The sequence below is a fragment of the Gambusia affinis genome, linkage group LG08 (genome assembly GCF_019740435.1).
Source record: "Gambusia affinis linkage group LG08, SWU_Gaff_1.0, whole genome shotgun sequence".
NCBI lineage: Eukaryota > Metazoa > Chordata > Actinopteri > Cyprinodontiformes > Poeciliidae > Gambusia > Gambusia affinis.
In genome coordinates, this window is record NC_057875.1 from 11,443,590 (window position 1) to 11,460,726 (window position 17,137).

Here is a 17,137-nt window from a genome sequence, read left to right on the forward strand (position 1 = left end):
TTTCATTCTAAGTCCTATTGGTTTATGTTTTTCTCCCTCCAGGTCAAAGAATGGCTATGTCTGAACTGCCAGATGCAAAGAGCTCTCAGTGCCTCTGATGTCACTGGACCTTCCATAAAACCAGAGACTGAAGCAAACAAAGGTACAAAGTTAACTGTACATCAGAAAATTCCACCTCCTAAACAACAGGAAAGTCTAAAGAAGGAATTGTCTGACAAAAAGATAGAAGCCCCACTACCTGATTCATCTAAAAACGAGAGGACCTCCACACCTGCTTCTCCTCAGAGAACACAGCGTGCAGTTGTACCACCTGCTGCTAAAGAACCAGAAGCGAAAATACAGCCTAGCCCAAGCACTGGTCGATCTCCTCCAACTGTCGAAAGAGTAACAAGTACCCAGAGACAGACTGGCCAGGAAAGTGAGTGTGACCCAAAATACATGAAGGTGAAACCAGATGTTCAAGAGGAATCAGAAAAAACAACTGGCTCAAAAGATACTAAAAAAGTATCTGAGGCTTCAAAGACAACTGAAACCTTGGGTGGAAAGATGTTTGGATTTGGTTCATCTATTTTCAGCTCAGCATCAAATCTAATATCGGCTGCTGAATCACAAACTACACCACCTCGCTCTCGTAAGATGTCTGCACCACCCCAACTTTCTGGCAAGATGTCTGTTTCACCAAAGATTTCACCAAAAAGTACACCTACAGTTTCTCCCAAACTGTCACCAGCTAGAGAGCCAAAGGTTCTTTCTGCAAAACCAGGGGAATCCCAGCTGAAGACAGAAGACAAAGCTCTTTCACAGTCATATGCAGGAACAGTCTCTCTAAGATGTCCAGATGGTGGTCCAACTATCTGTCCGTTGTGTAAGGGTGAGATGAACATTGGGTCCAAGCAGACTCCAAATTACAATTCCTGCACTGAATGCAAGACCACAGTTTGTAACCAATGTGGATTTAACCCCATGCCCATGGGTGAGGTAAGTACTGAAGCAAAGCTTCAACTTTGAGAAATAAAACTATTCAGTTTGATTCAGTTTTATTTATGTAGCACCAATTCAAAAAAATGTCTCAAGGTACTTTAGACCTTTTCACCTGTACTCTTATTTTTCTTCATTGTGTAGACAAACTGGATTTTATTAGAATTTTAATGTTTGTTCTTAATCAACACCTAATTTTGTGTTTGCTGTAATTTAGGTAAAAGAGTGGCTGTGTCTTACATGTCAGGTGAAGAGAGCATTAGGACCATCTGAACCTCCAGGCCCTCCTGCTTTAAAGACCCAAACTTCACCCAGTAAATTTCCTCCACCCACGTCTTCTCCAAAAAAGGATGGTCTCGATGTTGTGGAGCAATCTAGAGAACCTTCAGGGAAAGTTTCACCACAGAGAAAACAGTCAGTGGCATTAAGCAAACCTCCACATAGTGATGCTCCTCTAAAACAAGTTAGCCCAGAACTAGATCAGAAAACACCTGAAGAAACACTAAAAGCCGAAGAAAAGAAACCATCAGATCTGACAAATCAACGCAGACGGAGTAGCACTGCTCCAGCAAAACAGCAAGAGTCTGGAGGCTTCTTTGGGTTTGTTGAATCTAAACAACCAGAAGGAACAACGACTGCAGAGTCAGTGGGTGGGAAGATGTTGGGCTTCAGTTCATCCATCTTTAGTTCTGCTTCTACCTTAATCACCTCGGCAGTGAAGGACCAGCTTAATACAACACCACCAGTTTCTCCCAAGATGTCTCCTTCAAAAGAGACAAAATCACCTACAGCTCCAAAAGTAGAACAGGAGAAAAAGTCAGAACAAAAACAGCTGTCAGAGGATCAGCCAACTGCAGAACCAAAATCAAAAGAGATCAAGCCTTCTGCTTCCCAAAAGCTTGAGCAGCAGAAGAAATCAGAGACATCCTTGCAGACAAAGACCTTTCCATCAGTACAGGCTAAAGTGGAGAAAACCCCATCAGAGGTTTTGAAATCTGAAGCAGGCACCCATGCAAGTGTCAAATTAGAACAGTCCACCTGTCCGCTGTGTAAGATCAAACTCAACATAGGCTCCAAGGATCCTCCCAATTATAATACATGCACACAGTGCAAAAACACAGTGTGCAACCAGTGTGGATTTCACCCAATGCCAAGCAAAACTGTGGTAAGAGAATAGGAAAAAATTAAGTATATCACATTGTTATTCTCTATAGATTGTTAAAGACCAATCTATTTTAGAAGTGTAATTTTCTTGATTTGATGTTTCAAAAATTGATGAATATAAACAAGTCACAACCTAAGAGTTGTTCTTATAAACTTGATTTCTTTCTGATTTTAGGCTGAGTGGTTGTGTCTCACCTGTCAGATGGAACGAGCTCTGGAAGTGACAGAGCCTCCAGGAGTTACTTCTCTCAAGCCTCAGGCAAAATCCCAAGCAGGCATCACCAGCCCAGCTGAACCTGAAAAGAAAGTCTCCTCTGCACTACAGTCACCTCAGAGGAAATTATCTTCACCCACACAGACCCCTGAGACAGCTGGCAAGCAAGTGGTTAATAAACAGGCTAGCCCAGTTCCTTCTAAGAAAACCCTACAAGAACAGCAGAAAACATCCGGCCCAAGCAAATCACCAGGCCAGACAAGGCAAGCTGAACAGAAGCAGAGCAATGTGACGGGGGTGCCGCAGAAAGATTCAGGTAGCTTCTTTGGATTAGGCAAAGGTAAAACTGAGCCTAATGTAGACAAACCAGTGGAGTCTGTCCCTGGAAAAATGCTTGGCTTTGGTTCATCCATTTTCAGCTCTGCTTCTACATTAATAACCTCAGCTGTTCAAGATCAACCTAAGACCACTCCACCAGTATCTCCCAAGTTATCCCCTGCAAAAGAAGTCAAATCCCATGCTGCCCAAAAGAAGGAGCAGCCAGAAACTCAGCAGCCTATGGCACCTGCTCTGGTGCAAGTCAAAGATGACAAGGGTCAGCCAGAAGCTTCTAAGATTATAGAAGCTTCCAAAGGTGCTATCAAACCAAACACCAGCTGTGTGCTCTGTAAGGCTGACCTTAACATGGGGTCCAAGGATCCACCTAACTACAATACCTGCACCGAATGCAAGAACACAGTTTGTAATCAGTGTGGATTTGACCCCATGCCACACCAGTTAGAGGTAAGAGATCTTGCTTTCCCATAGTTGCAACCCTTGATACTGACTCTTTGAAGAACCTAGAATAAGAAATGTCTCTAAAACATAGAATTTTCCTAGGGAAATACTGGTAATACTGAATTGTATTGACATATTTGCACATTTATTTATTGATCTTATGTTTTACTTAATAGATACAAGCAATTTTTTTTCTTTAACATAATGTAACATTGTTTTTCTGACAGATGAAAGAATGGCTGTGTTTGACTTGCCAGATGCAAAGAGCTCTGGCAGCAGCTGACTCAGTACAGCCTCCTCTGAAGAAAGTTCAGGGATCTCCGAGCCAAGTTTCCTCACCTGGTACTGTCAAAAAAGAGGTGACCAATGAAAGGAAACACAGTATTTCTAAAGAAGAAGCTGAAGTTATTAACAAAGCACCATGTGGACCTAAAAAGAAAGGCATTTTGCAAAATTCTGCCTCGTTGGCATCAAAAGATGAAACCGCTTCAGCCTCAAATCTAGCAAAAGATCAGAAAACCAATTTACTTTCTACTGAGGGTACTCTAAAGTCTTTGGTTCCTCAAAGTGAAGAGGTAGTGCCTGTTGTTTCTGATGTCAAACAACCAATGCCTACACAAGGTCCTCCTATTGCCACAGACGGAAAGACAACTCCACTACATCAAGACACATTTGAAAATGAGGAGAAATGTGAAACTATAAAGACATCAGCTGGGCAACATTTCAAATCCATAGAGGATGTAAAACAATACCAAGCCAAAGAACCTCAAATAAAAGGTTCAGCAGTAGTGGTCAAAGAAGATGATGAGCAGAAAACGCATGTCAAAAAGATACCAGACAAACCTCAGGAGCCTAAAGTTACTCCAATAGGGCAGAAAGAAGATGGTAAAGGCCAGATAGAATTGACTAAACAGGCTCAAGTTGTTTGTCCACTCTGCAAAGTGGAGCTTAACATTGACTCCAAGAACCCTCCCAGCTTCAACACCTGCACTGACTGCAAAACCACTGTTTGCAACAAATGTGGTTTTAGTCCAATGCCAAATATCTCTAAGGTAAATGAATACTAACTAATTTAGGGGTTTTTTGAATTGATGATCTGTTCAACTCTTTATGTGAAACAGTTTTTATTTGTTCAAAGCAACATAACACATATCAAATGTACATTACAAATATCTCTTGGTTCTATTTTTGTGTTTGCAGGCAAAGGAATGGTTGTGTCTCAACTGTCAGATGCAGAGAGCTCTTGGAGCTTCTGAACCCCCAGGCCTCCCAATGATGAAAGTGCAACCTTCACCAAGCAAAGATGTTTCTGCCCATAAACAGAAGAAAGAACCCCCAATTGCTAAAATTTCCAAGGAGGAAATTTCTGAGCCAGTCACTGACCCTGCTAACATTATTATGGCCAGAGAACCAGAACTCCTTCCTGTTAGTGAACCAATAAAGGAGGCCTCTTGTGCATCTGCTTCTGTCCCTGATGAAAGTGGTCCACCAACTGTCACAAATGTAGATGTTTTGCCAGCCTCACAAAAGCCATGTTCTGATGTGCCCAAAGTACAACCAGACACACCACAGCAACAAATTCAGAAAGTTCCTTCTTCTACTAAGCCTGCTATTCCAACAGATGAGGCAAAACGAGGTCCACCTATAGACAAGCCTACCTCTACACCACAGCAGAAGGGAGCAAAACAACCCACAATACATCCTAAGAAACCCGAGAGCTCTCCTTCTAAGTCTGCATCACCATCAGTACAGGCTACAAAACCAGAGTCAGGTAGCTTCTTTGGCTTTGGAGGCCCGAAAACACAGCCTACAACAGAAAAACCTGCAGACTCAGTTACTGGAAAGATGTTTGGCTTTGGCTCATCTTTCTTAAGTTCTGCATCCAATTTGATTACGTCAGCTGTTCAAGATGAACCTAAAACTACTCCTCCAACTCCTCGTAAGATGTCCGCCACAGATAGAGTCTCTCCAAAGCCTACACCACCAGCTTCTCCTAAAACATTACCAGCACAGGATGCTAAGGTAGCTTCTGTGCAGAAGACTGAGGTCAAGAATTCTGAGAAACCACAGCAGACTAACATTCTTCCATCAGAACCAGCCAAAGTGACAAAATCACCATCAGACAACTCTAAAGTACCACTAAATGGACAAGATGCTTCCAAGACTGATCTGTCAGTGTGCCCACTTTGTAAGATCAAGCTAAATTTTGACTCCAAAGATTTTAAAAACTACAACACTTGCACAGAGTGCATGACTACAGTGTGCAACCAGTGTGGATTTGATGCAATCTCAAATATATCAGAGGTAAGCATCATCTTCACAAAAGTTACATCTGCAATTATTCATATAACATTTTTCATTTGTATCCCAGCAGTGGAAATGATTAGCTTAATCAAGCATTTGACAGTTATCAGTTCTGTCATAATTTGGATTCAAAAATACTTACAAGTCATAAAACAAAAAAGTGATTCTCAAATATTTTTGTTTCTATAGGAGATGAGAGGGCCTCACTTGAACTGTCCTAATTAACAATTGTAATAACATAAACACATAATATTTTCCATCCTCTGCATTATTTTCTTAGAAAGATATTCTGCCATTAAATGACTGTCACCCTCTGTTGTATGTTGAGTTTCTAACATTTCTTTTATTTCATTTGTTTCAGACAAAGGAATGGCTTTGTCTAAATTGCCAGGTGCAGAGGGCCTTGAAAGTGTCAGAGTCAACTGTAGCTCCCGTGGCAAAACAGACACCAAGCGAAATTTCACGGTCTTCTCCTGTTATGCAGAAGGAAACAGTTACACCAATCAAGCATATCCAAAAAGATGCCATGGAAGCTGCAACCCCATTGCCAACTGCTCCACCTCAGGAAGATTCTGTCAAAAAGGTGCCAGTGATTTCAGGAACTGACCAGCAAAAACCAAATGAAAAGCTACAACAAATGAAGATTACTCAAAATACCAAACCAGAAGTAATGCCAGATGTTGGAAAACAGGATATTGGAAAAATACAGCAACGGCCTGCAAAGCTACCCACACAGCCAACCAAAATGGCTCCACCAGTTCAGCCTACTAAACAAGAATCTGGGGGCTTCTTTGGATTTGGTGCACCTAAGGCACCAGTGGCAGCAGCAAAATCTACTGAATCAGTAACTGGGAAGATGTTTGGTTTTGGCTCATCTTTTCTTAGTTCTGCATCTACACTAATCCAATCAGCTGTTCAGGATGAACCTAAAACCACACCACCTACTCCAAGGAAGATGTCCACTACTGCTCCTACCTCACCTAAAGTCACACCTCCAGTTTCTCCTAAGATACCCCCTGCCAAAGATACAAAAATATCTGCTTCACAGAAACCAGAGCCAATTCAGCAAGATATGCCTACCCTACCACCTCAACACGACAAGTCTACTCCACCAACTTTGCAAGACAAGTCGATTCCACCATCTCAACAGGACAAGCGTACTCCACCATCTCAACAAGCCAAGCCTACCTCACCGCTTTCACAGACAAAACATACTCCATCACCTTTGCCAGGTAAACCTGCTCCACCATCAAAACAGGACAAGCCTGCTCCACCACCACAACAACAAGACAAGCCTACTTCATCTTCTCAGCAAGATAAGCCTACTCCACCACCTTTGAATGATAAGCCCATGCCACCACTTTCACAGACCAAGCCTACTCCACCACCTTTGAAAGACAAGCCTGCTCCACCACTTTCACAGACCAGGCCTATTTCACCACCTTTGCAAGAAAAGCCTGCTCCACAACCACAAAAGGAAAAGCCTACTCCACCACCTTTGCAAGATAAACCTACTCCACCATCCAAAGAGGACAAGCCTGCTCCACCACCACAACAAGACAAGCCTACTTCATCTTCTCAGCAAGATAAGCCTACTCCACCACCTCAACAAGACAAGTCCATGCCACCACTTTCACAGATCAAGCCTACTCCATCACCTTTGCAAGAAAAGCCTGCTCCACCACCTCAACAAGATAAGCCTACGCCACCACTTTCACAGACCAGGCCTACTTCACCACCTTTGCAAGAAAAGCCTGGTCCACCACCTCAACAAGACACGCCTACACCACCACTTTCACAGACCAGGCCTACTTCACCACCTTTGCAAGAAAAGCCTGCTCCACAACCACAAAAGGACAAGCCTACTCCACCAACTTTGCAAGACAAGCCTGCTCCACCCCCTCAAAAAGACCAGCATGCTCCACCACCTCAGCAAGACAAGCCTACAGCATCATCTTTGCAAGACCAGCCTACTCCCTCTCCTCCACAGACCAGACCTACTCCATCATTTCAAGAAAAAATAGAAGGTTCACCACTATCCACAGAAGTGAACAAGGTTTTTCCTACACCAAGTGTGTCTACCTGTCCTCTGTGTAAGGCTGAACTGAATGTGGGGTCAACAGATAGTCCAAATTACAACACCTGCACTGAATGCAAAAACACTGTCTGCAATTTCTGTGGATTTAATCCCATGCCTCATACTGCAAAAGTAAGTCAAGATTATGTTATTTTTGCATGCCAAAAAAGTTGTAATTTTCACTTTCTTTCATTCAAATAACCTTAAATAATTTCTTTTTGAGTGACAAGAGTTCCAGGTTATTTACATCTTGATAAAATCATTATTAAAATAATTTAATAGTAAACAATGGCATCTGAATTAAATTCCACATTCAGTATACTGAGTAGAGTGAAGTATCTACATACACATATTCAACATGTTGGATTGTCTTGGCCAATTTATCACTGCAGCGTGTGGGGTTTTCCCTGACTGGGAGTGAGAACGCAGCTTATTGAATGTGACAAGTAGCCAATCAGAAAGCACAGATTCCCCACCATACACCACACGGCATGATTGAAACCATTGTACCTACAATTTCTGTCTGCTAGTTTGTAGTCTCTCAGGTTTTGAAAATGGATCGACGATTGGCCGACAAGTCCAAAATCGGCTGAACTGGGCATTACGCTAAGGAAATGAGGAAGGGAGGGGTCAGTGGATAGCACCACAGTTGAGCCTTTTTTCATCCAGTGTCATCAATAGAAAGAGAAAAAGGCAGGAAGAAACAATAAAGCCGCTAAATTAAAATGAGGTTGATAATTATAATTTATTGTGCGATTGATTGATTTATTGTTCATCGTATCAATATTGTTCCTGTTTGATAAATGTGACAAATGTGAGCTGCTGCACTTACAATAAGGCTTTGACTTTAGGGGGAACTTAGTTGGATGTATGATACTCTCCTTGTCTTTGAATTAAGGATCTCATTAAAAAACACATGCAAGACAACATGCTGCATGTAGGCTGTTTTGAGGCTTTCTCTCTTGACTGGACAGGTCAGATTTGTTGCATAACTGCCTGTCGACAGACTAGCAGTACTGAAAAGTATTAAAGTGATGATTGATGGTTGCGCAACAGCATTAGTGAGATGGGATCTGCTGTAATAGGAAACCAGGAACGAGGGAAACTCCAAACTCTGTCAGAGATTTGAAATAGCAAATCCCTGTGATATGCCAATAAGTGGGTATAAAATGGATTAAGCTCATCACAACACAATACGTCATAGAATTTGATGTTTCTTGCCAGTCATTCTGCCCCCTCTGATATCAATGACTCCTGGTAATTTAGCTGTTTCTTCTAAATCATTTGTGGGTGGCAATGACACAAGTGTGCTGGCTTTTACACAGGCAAGTTAAGGTTGATGGATTCATGAGTGTCAATGCCTTCTACTTATTCTTATGCAATATTTTTTGAATGCCATCTTGAATAGTTAATCCCATAAAATGTCACCAATTCATCTCCCACACTCTAAGAAACAAAATTCAAGAAGCTAGGTAATACAAGGTTTGTAAGCTACTCTGGCTTTTCTGTATGGAGCTTGCCTGTTCTCCCTGTATATTTGTGGAATCAGCCTCTATGATAAAGAAATGGAAGGATGTTTCCTTATTTTTTTTTTATGGAGTTAGGTAACATATGCAAGTTGATGTTTACCTTCATCACAGGTTGTTCTAAAGAAAACGTATAGAACATGCACATGTGTATTTCAACAGAGAGACACTAAAAATAGGTCTTCTAGGGGCAGGAGAGAATTTCCTCAATTTATTTTCATAGATTTGTACAGTGCAGATGCATCCCTTTTAACAAAGTAGAATTAGCCTAACCCCATGACAGCTGGACAGGAAGAATAAGCATACTCTCTTCTACTGGCCTTTTTTATTCTTGTCAGTTTTCTGTCATAACATTTTTTTTGTGGGCTACTTCAATTTGAAAAGGACTTATAATGTTTGAAAGAGGAGGAGTCTGCTTCTGGCATCTTGAGCGCAAAGAGAAAGTCTGTCCATTTCTCCATGTTGCCTGCGTTGCTTCAGCTGATGTCATTAAAAGCCTTAGAGTGACTGTTGTCTGATAAGTAGGACACACGTGTATCATGGTTTGCCAACTAAAGCGTTTTACATGACAGATGAGACAGTTTGAATGACAGTTTGCTTGTTTATGCATGTTGAGTTTAGATGGATTTTTTGGGTTGACAGATTTTTTTTTCTGCAATTACTGGGCTGGAATAAGGCAGAAAATATTATTGTATGGTGGTTTAACATTGTAAAGAGATAAGAAATAAAAAGGTGAAGTATCTTTTTATATCATATTTACTTAGATTTTCAAAGTTACAGAAAAATATTATCAGGGTTATAAGTTGAGAGAATTGACATACCAAAATTTATATTAATGTGTAACAAGTAAGAAAAGGAGCACAAATATTTTTTGGCATTGCTGTCTAGAGTTACAAATTTGGCCTGGCATATTTTAATTATAGAATGGCCTGAAATGAAATGTCATTTTAGCTGCCAGTTTTATTTGTGCAAAGATCATGTGGGAAAAGCTTTGGGTTTATCTCAAGCTACTGTGTTCAAATATAACAGCAGTTGCAAAGAATCTCAAAGGACATTTTTAATCTCTTCAGCAACTGGAAAAAGCCTGGCATAACCTGCCTACATGTAGTTCACCAATGAAAACCATAACAAAAATATGAGTAAAATCAAGAGCATGTCTTCCATTAAATATAGCAGATCAGCATTAAGAAGAGAGATAGGAAAGAAAACAAAGTCTTAAAACGGATCTTAAAATGTAATGATTCATATGATGATTGTGATGGGATGACAATTCAAGATCCATGCATGAGGATAATTTGTAGTTCTTATAAATGACCAACTATAGGAAAAAATAAATAAACATGAGACAAAAAGTTATTTGGCTTTAACTTTAAAGTGGAAAATATTACATAAAAGTAAAATACTTTTTAAAGATACTTCTGTACTTCTTGAAGGTCTATATAATTTATCACCAGAAAACATAAACCTAAATTATAAATGTAAAAGAAACAACAAAAATTAACACATCTAATTATGGAAATATTAAAGAAAAGGCCAATTTTTATTGCATTTGAGCCCAGTCATTCCTCCCAGTGACTAGTAGGGTGAAGCACATGATTTGTTAGGTCAAGCAGAGATAGCAGGCCATTTGAAGTTACAAAAGGTGCATGGATCAATTACAACACAACATAAATACATAATTTAATTTTTTTTAAAAAGTACTCTAGAATTGCATTATATATTCATGCCTTTGTAGTTGGCAAATTTCAAAGTAGGATTGGCCCTGCTTTTGCAACATGGAGCTAGGAACACACAAAATATAACATATTACTTACACACACATACATACACAAATGCCTATTAATTTCATATATGTCCAACTCACATTTGTATGCTAGGTCAAGCATTATTGATTTTCCCATGTTTGCATGGTTGGATTAACACAAGCATCAGTCCACTACTTGTGAAACTCCTCTAAAATCTTGAATTGATTTTGTTGAACAATCCTCTTTGGGCTGCAATTACCCCTGTTGCTGGTACACCTTTTGTACTATACATTTTCCTTCCACTCAACTTTGTACGGATATGCTTAGACACTGAACCCTGTGAACAACCAGCTTCTTCAGCATGGTCATTTGTGGCTTTTCGTCCTTGTTGACGGTGTCTATGGCATTTGTCAGGTCAGCGGTCTTTTCCATGATTGTGCAACTTATGGCCACAATTCAAAGATAGTTTAGAGGAGCAGGAAAACTTTGCAGGTGTTCTAAGTAAATTAGCTGATTAGGGTATGACACTCTGATTTTTTATATTTAACTTTCCCCAATATTCTAATTTTAATCAAAACTTTTGTTTTTATATTGATTTATGGTTAAAGTAACCCCACAAATAAGTTTTCCTAACGCTAAGTTTTGTTTTTCAATAACAGAGTTGATGAAGTACAGGTGCATGTTGGGTAATGTGTGAAAAATTATCAAGCATAATTAACTTGCAATGCCATTACATAGGCTCCCTAAATAGTACACCAATGCTTTTCTAAATCTGTAATGTCTTTGTGATGCAAAAATATATAAGCATTTAAATTTTAACACAACATATTCAATGTTTTTTATTTTAAACATAGTTTTTGTTATTATATTGTTTATCCCTCAAGCTGCAGTCACTCACCTAAGCAAAATCAGTGTTGCTATTTTGAAGGATGTTATGGCTTTAAGCGAAGTTTCCTGATGCACCAGTTGTCAGAGTGGAAAAATGCAGTGGATGCATTTTCTTGTTTGCAAAATGAAGCACTCTGCTTATTACAGATTAGTAGGTCAACATTCTTTGCTATCCCAGGACATAATATATAAAGAGGGAAGCCCTGTGGAGCTGCTGAAAGGCCAGCATATTTGCAGCCTTACCTCTACCCAAAGGTATGTGCCAGAAAATCAATAGGAAGCTCTCTGGCTCAATTAGAAACAACATGACAGCAGTGGAGACTAAGAAATTATGCCATTACATGAAAATGACAATAACCACTTCTTTTGTAATTCTAGTTAAATCTTGTTTTGCTTGAAAAAATACAAAGTTTAAAGGTTTTGTTGAAGCACACATGGTTCAAGCAGCATTAGGTGGTTATCACAGCGAAGAGGGGACTTCTTGCTTAAAGGGGGAATGGCTAAAGTGGCGTCACCAATTGACCATGTGAATGTGATGAGTGCGGGACTGTTATGACACGAGAAAGTGTGATGTAGCTAGGACTTTGCATGTGGACGTTTTTTAATTTTGATGTTTTAAGGTGAACCGTCAGATGTTGAGGACTTGGCCATGCCCACATGTTTTAATGCAGCAAAAACACTTTTGATTATGGCACTTTTGATCTTCAATTCGTCAAGACTTTGCTGAGTGATTCTGAAGTCTTCAAGTCAAAAGCTGTAGGAGGAGTTCACTCAGACACAACTTGTGTTAAAGAGACAAAATAGCGGTTTTGATCCAAAATGGTCAACTTCCCGTGGGTTTTGAACCATTACACCAGGAGACTTTTTTGTAGGATCTGACAAGATATATGAATACCAGATTTGATGGGTCAGTTTATCAGGTTTATGAAAAAGATATGTTCTCCACTCTGACTAATTGAGAGAATGTTTTCAAGACAGAGTGAGCAAATGTCAAGTCAAGATTTGGGATGCTGATACTGCCAAAGGAGACTGAATGATGAAATTGAATCAAAAAGAGCTTCAAAAAGTATCAGTTTAAAATTGTGCACAGTTATGAAATTATGTATGTGCAGATTTTTATTTTATAGATTGTTCCTTAAAAAAAAATTACTTTTTCAGGTAAATTAAACTGTGCAGATCACAAATATGTTTAAAAAGTTTTCAATTATTTGTCATAATCTCATTTGATTACAGCACAGAAGTATTTTACTGTGACTGAGGTCTGGGCACCTTTACCAGTCACTATTTACATATCGGCACAAGTTGCCACTACTTATTTAACACAGTAGTTCTTGTTTTCAGAAGTAAAATTAAGCTCAACTTGCTTGCTGATTTGCATATTTAGGTAAAAGCTAGTTTTTACTTGTTCGTTATAACTGCACCATGCATGCATGACAGAGCAGGTGAAAGAGAAACAGTGAAATGTGTGAAGATTTGACTGAAAATAGACGTGATGGGGTACATGTCATTGACTTACAAAGACGGTGTTTCTGTGTAGTAATACAAATTGCTCTGTAAAGTATTCATGTAATTTAAACTGGTTGATGTGCTCTGTATAAACCACATGGATAGCAGTTTAAAAAATGTAAATGGAAAAATCAGTCTTAGTAATGTATGTAAAATCATGTTTCACTGACAAGACAGCCAAACATCCTTGAGACTAAGCATGCATGAGTTCATAATCAAATTCAAATCATTTACTAGTTTACAGCGTTATAAGCATCATACACTGTCCTGATGATGTACCCCTCCTGCCATAGTAAACATAATTATTATACTGCTGACTGAACCTCAAGTGATTGGGTAACAGCATATTTGTTTCAATCAACCTGGATGCATCAGTGCCGGCTTTCCTCCAAGTCAAACTGTGTTCTGCATTAGATTAGTTCAGACTTTATTCATCAAAGACTGAAGATAAAATTATCTTCAATGTAACTGAAGATAACTTGGTGAATTTGATTAGTAGCCTTGCATGTAATCATGCTTAGTATGTACTTAGTATGACAAACAGAATGTGAAACATTAGCGTCATTTCTGTTACTACAGCATTATCGTTCAAACTCCAAAAGACACGTCTTCAAATTCACAATTCTCTACATTGTTAAACAGAATATGTGTGTATTGTAATCTCCTCCCTTCCTGTATCAGAAAAATTCTTGCTGGCTCTGCAGAGGGAGGCGCATTGCTGTGATTTGATCTGCTAGGTTGCCAGTACAGACATTTTGGTTTGCCTGTTGACAGCTTTTATGTTCATTATTTGCTGATTGATAACACACAGAGCGACAAAAACATGTCATTATGCCAAATGTAATTTATCTGAAAATGCGATTAGCTCTTCTGAAAGGTAAGCATTTCTGTTGCTATGCTACTTGTTATGTGCAGTCCCATCTCATAGAAGTTGTTATATTACCACTACAGGCTGCTAGTGGAAGTGGTAGTTTGATTAAATATTTTGATGAGAATACATTGGATATTCAACTATGATTGTGTGAACTGACAACTGATGATTAGCTTCAATGCAATATGATTAATCAGTATAACATGCTGTAATTTATCTACGATTTCCAAAAACAGAAAATAAATCTATGGCCATAAGACAGGAATAAAGTATTTGCTGTTTTCTAGAGCAAGATAGTTTGATTTAAAATCCAGCTATGGCATTACATAGTGTCGTTTTTTAAAATATTTATTTTCTGAGGCAATTTTAACTTTTCTAATTGATTCTTTTACCTTAACATCATGGTGTGAATGTACATATGATTGAGTAAATGACTGAAAGTAGTGTGAAGTGCTTTGTAGTCCTACAGGTTGGTGAACCTTTGTGCAGCCCATTTTCCAAAATGTAATGAAATACAAAATTTTCTGATTGTGACTGTGATTACATTTAACAGCAAGATGTTGCAAATGTATGCGCTACAGAAGAACCTTTGCTTGCTGACCCAGGGCTTTTTTATCATTATTTCATCCATCCATTCATTATTTAAATCCACTTGTGTAATAGTTTCATACAGGTAAATTTTATAGAATTACCATAGTATGAATCAGTTTGATATGTTAGCTTGTATTCAACATTGTGTCTATACTCTTCTATTTTTCAAAGTAAAGTGTTTTTTGATGCATTTGGCTATTGTTTTGTCTTTGAAAATATGCTAAATACAATCTTTAAATCAAATGTTTCAGTTACTGCTAGTGTGTGTAATTGTAATAAATTACTGACACTTCTCAATCTTTCTAAAGTGTGTTTTAACAGTTCTGTGTTGTCTGTTTTTTGTTTTGTTTTGTTTTTTTTTACAGAAGGAATGGTTGTGCTTGAGTTGCCAAACTCAAAGAGCTTTGTCAGGACAACTCGGAGATTCAGAACAAATGTCTGAACCTACATATGTGCCTGCCAAACCAGAAATTCAGGCAACATCAACTTCTGACATGGCTGCGTCCAAAACTTCACCCATCGGAATTGAGCTCACAACTGAAGTCATGGCACCAACAACTGTCCCTACTGAGGGAGTACAAATAATTTCAGCTACAACACCGAAGGAAGAACCTGCCAAGATAAAAAACATAGCTCCTGTTCCTTCCATAGAAAAAGAAAAGGAGAGAAAACAGTTAGTCACCATGATAGATGTTTCATCTGTTGCCTCAGATAAACAGTCTTTTGAAGATTCTATTCAAGAACCTGTCATAGCAAGACCTGATGTGTCAAGCACCAAAACTTCTGACATGGAAACTGTTAAAGAGGTAACGATGTTTGAAGCTGTTCCAGAGAAAAAAGCAAAGCCAGAGCTCCCTGTATCAGGGAGTATAATTACAGAGGTGCAGACCAATGATCATATCAATCTGATAGACACAACTTCTTCTTTGCAGGAGAAACTGCAACCATATTTACAAGAACAGGAAAAGGCAGTTGAATCTGGACAAATAACAGCAGCTGTCAGCAAGGAACTGGATGATAAGATGATTGAAAAGATTACTGACACCTCAACTCATGTTTCACAGCCACTCCTTACAGCAAGACTGGTAAGAAAAATAATCAAATACATATTTTTTAAAAAATATTTCTCTTATTTCTACCAATAAGATTAATGTAACTGAGATCTTCTTAAGCATTTTCTCGTTTTTACATCAAACAAAGTTTGATATTGAGAAACTACTTGAAAACACCATATTTTTTAGATGAATACATATTTCCTGGCAAAGCTGATACTCCCCACTTTCAATTGTATTTTCTCTAAAAAGGGGTATGGAAAAAAAAAGTGCTTACAATATTAATTTTGTTTGTGTGAGTTGTGAAAACAAGTACTTTTCAAAGTTCCAAGTGAGTCCTCAAGAGGTGCTGACATACAGTTCTGTGGTTAATAGTTTTCTTTGATATGTGTCAAATATATAGAATAATTTTCTATATCAGAAAGAGAGAAATTAAGGAAAATGTCAAAGAAGACAAAACTTGACTTTGCTTTTATAAACAAATATAAAAAATATATAAAGAATAAATCATATTAATGGTTAATATATTTCTAAATATCTTACATATTTAGAAAAAATCTAAATAGAGGAAAGAATGAAAACATTCCCCTTGCAATACAGTTAATAAATCAGTTTTATAGGATTGAATCTAGTTATACATAGCAGGATTACAAGTTTTGCTTTATTTGAAATTATTAGTTTTTATTGCCATTATAGAGTTTTGGAATAGTAAAAGCATTATAATCTGTGTGTTTATGTTTACCTGTTCATTTACTAGAGAATATAAATCAGCATTGCACAATCAGTGATTAAATACGTTGTACTGGTTTATGATAAGAAATTTGGACTAAGCAGCTTATTCAAATTATAAAAGTGAATTTAAAAATGTCACTAAAATATTTTTAGGCCACAAATAGTGCAACCGCAATTGCAATAAAGTTGGAAATATGCGGAAAACATAAATAAAAACATAATATGATGATTTGCAAATTAAATTCACTACAAAGAAACAATATTTAATGTTTAAAGGATACAATATTTTGTTTTTGCAAATATTCATTTGGAATTTGATGCCTGTAATACGTTCCAAAAAAGGAAGGAAAGAGTCAACCAAAGACTTGGAAAGTAGAGGAAAATGTTTGCAACATTCCACATGTTAACAAGTTAACTTGTAACAGGTAACAGGGCATTATCGAAAAGCTCAGCTGCTCACAAGCAAAAATGGAGCGAGGCTCACCGCTTTGTGAACAACTGCATGCGCAAATAGTCCAACAGATTGAGAACAATGTTTTGCAACGTACGATTGCAGTAAGTTCAGGGATTTCTTCATCTACTTAGTCCATAATAGTCCATAATATCATAAGAAATTTCTGAAAATCTGGAGAAATCTTTGAAATCTAAGGCTGAAAACCAACATTGAATGCCTGTCATCTTTGATCTCTCTGGTGTACCGCTGCATTAAAAA

At 38.2% G+C, this 17,137-nt stretch overlaps 1 protein-coding gene across 11 annotated transcripts in view; it reads left to right on the plus strand.

The window, feature by feature from the left end:
- Positions 1-17,137, plus strand: part of pclob (piccolo presynaptic cytomatrix protein b) — a 60,937-nt gene that overhangs the window by 7,953 nt on the left and 35,847 nt on the right. For all 11 annotated transcript variants that reach the window (XM_044123926.1, XM_044123933.1, XM_044123928.1 and 8 more), the window contains exons 6-13: positions 43-978; positions 1,196-2,143; positions 2,318-3,139; positions 3,361-4,185; positions 4,334-5,437; positions 5,799-7,646; positions 15,007-15,447; positions 15,574-15,726. In XM_044123926.1, coding sequence (XP_043979861.1) covers positions 43-978; positions 1,196-2,143; positions 2,318-3,139; positions 3,361-4,185; positions 4,334-5,437; positions 5,799-7,646; positions 15,007-15,447; positions 15,574-15,726 — 7,077 coding nt within the window. The remainder of the gene's footprint in view (positions 1-42; positions 979-1,195; positions 2,144-2,317; positions 3,140-3,360; positions 4,186-4,333; positions 5,438-5,798; positions 7,647-15,006; positions 15,448-15,573; positions 15,727-17,137) is intronic.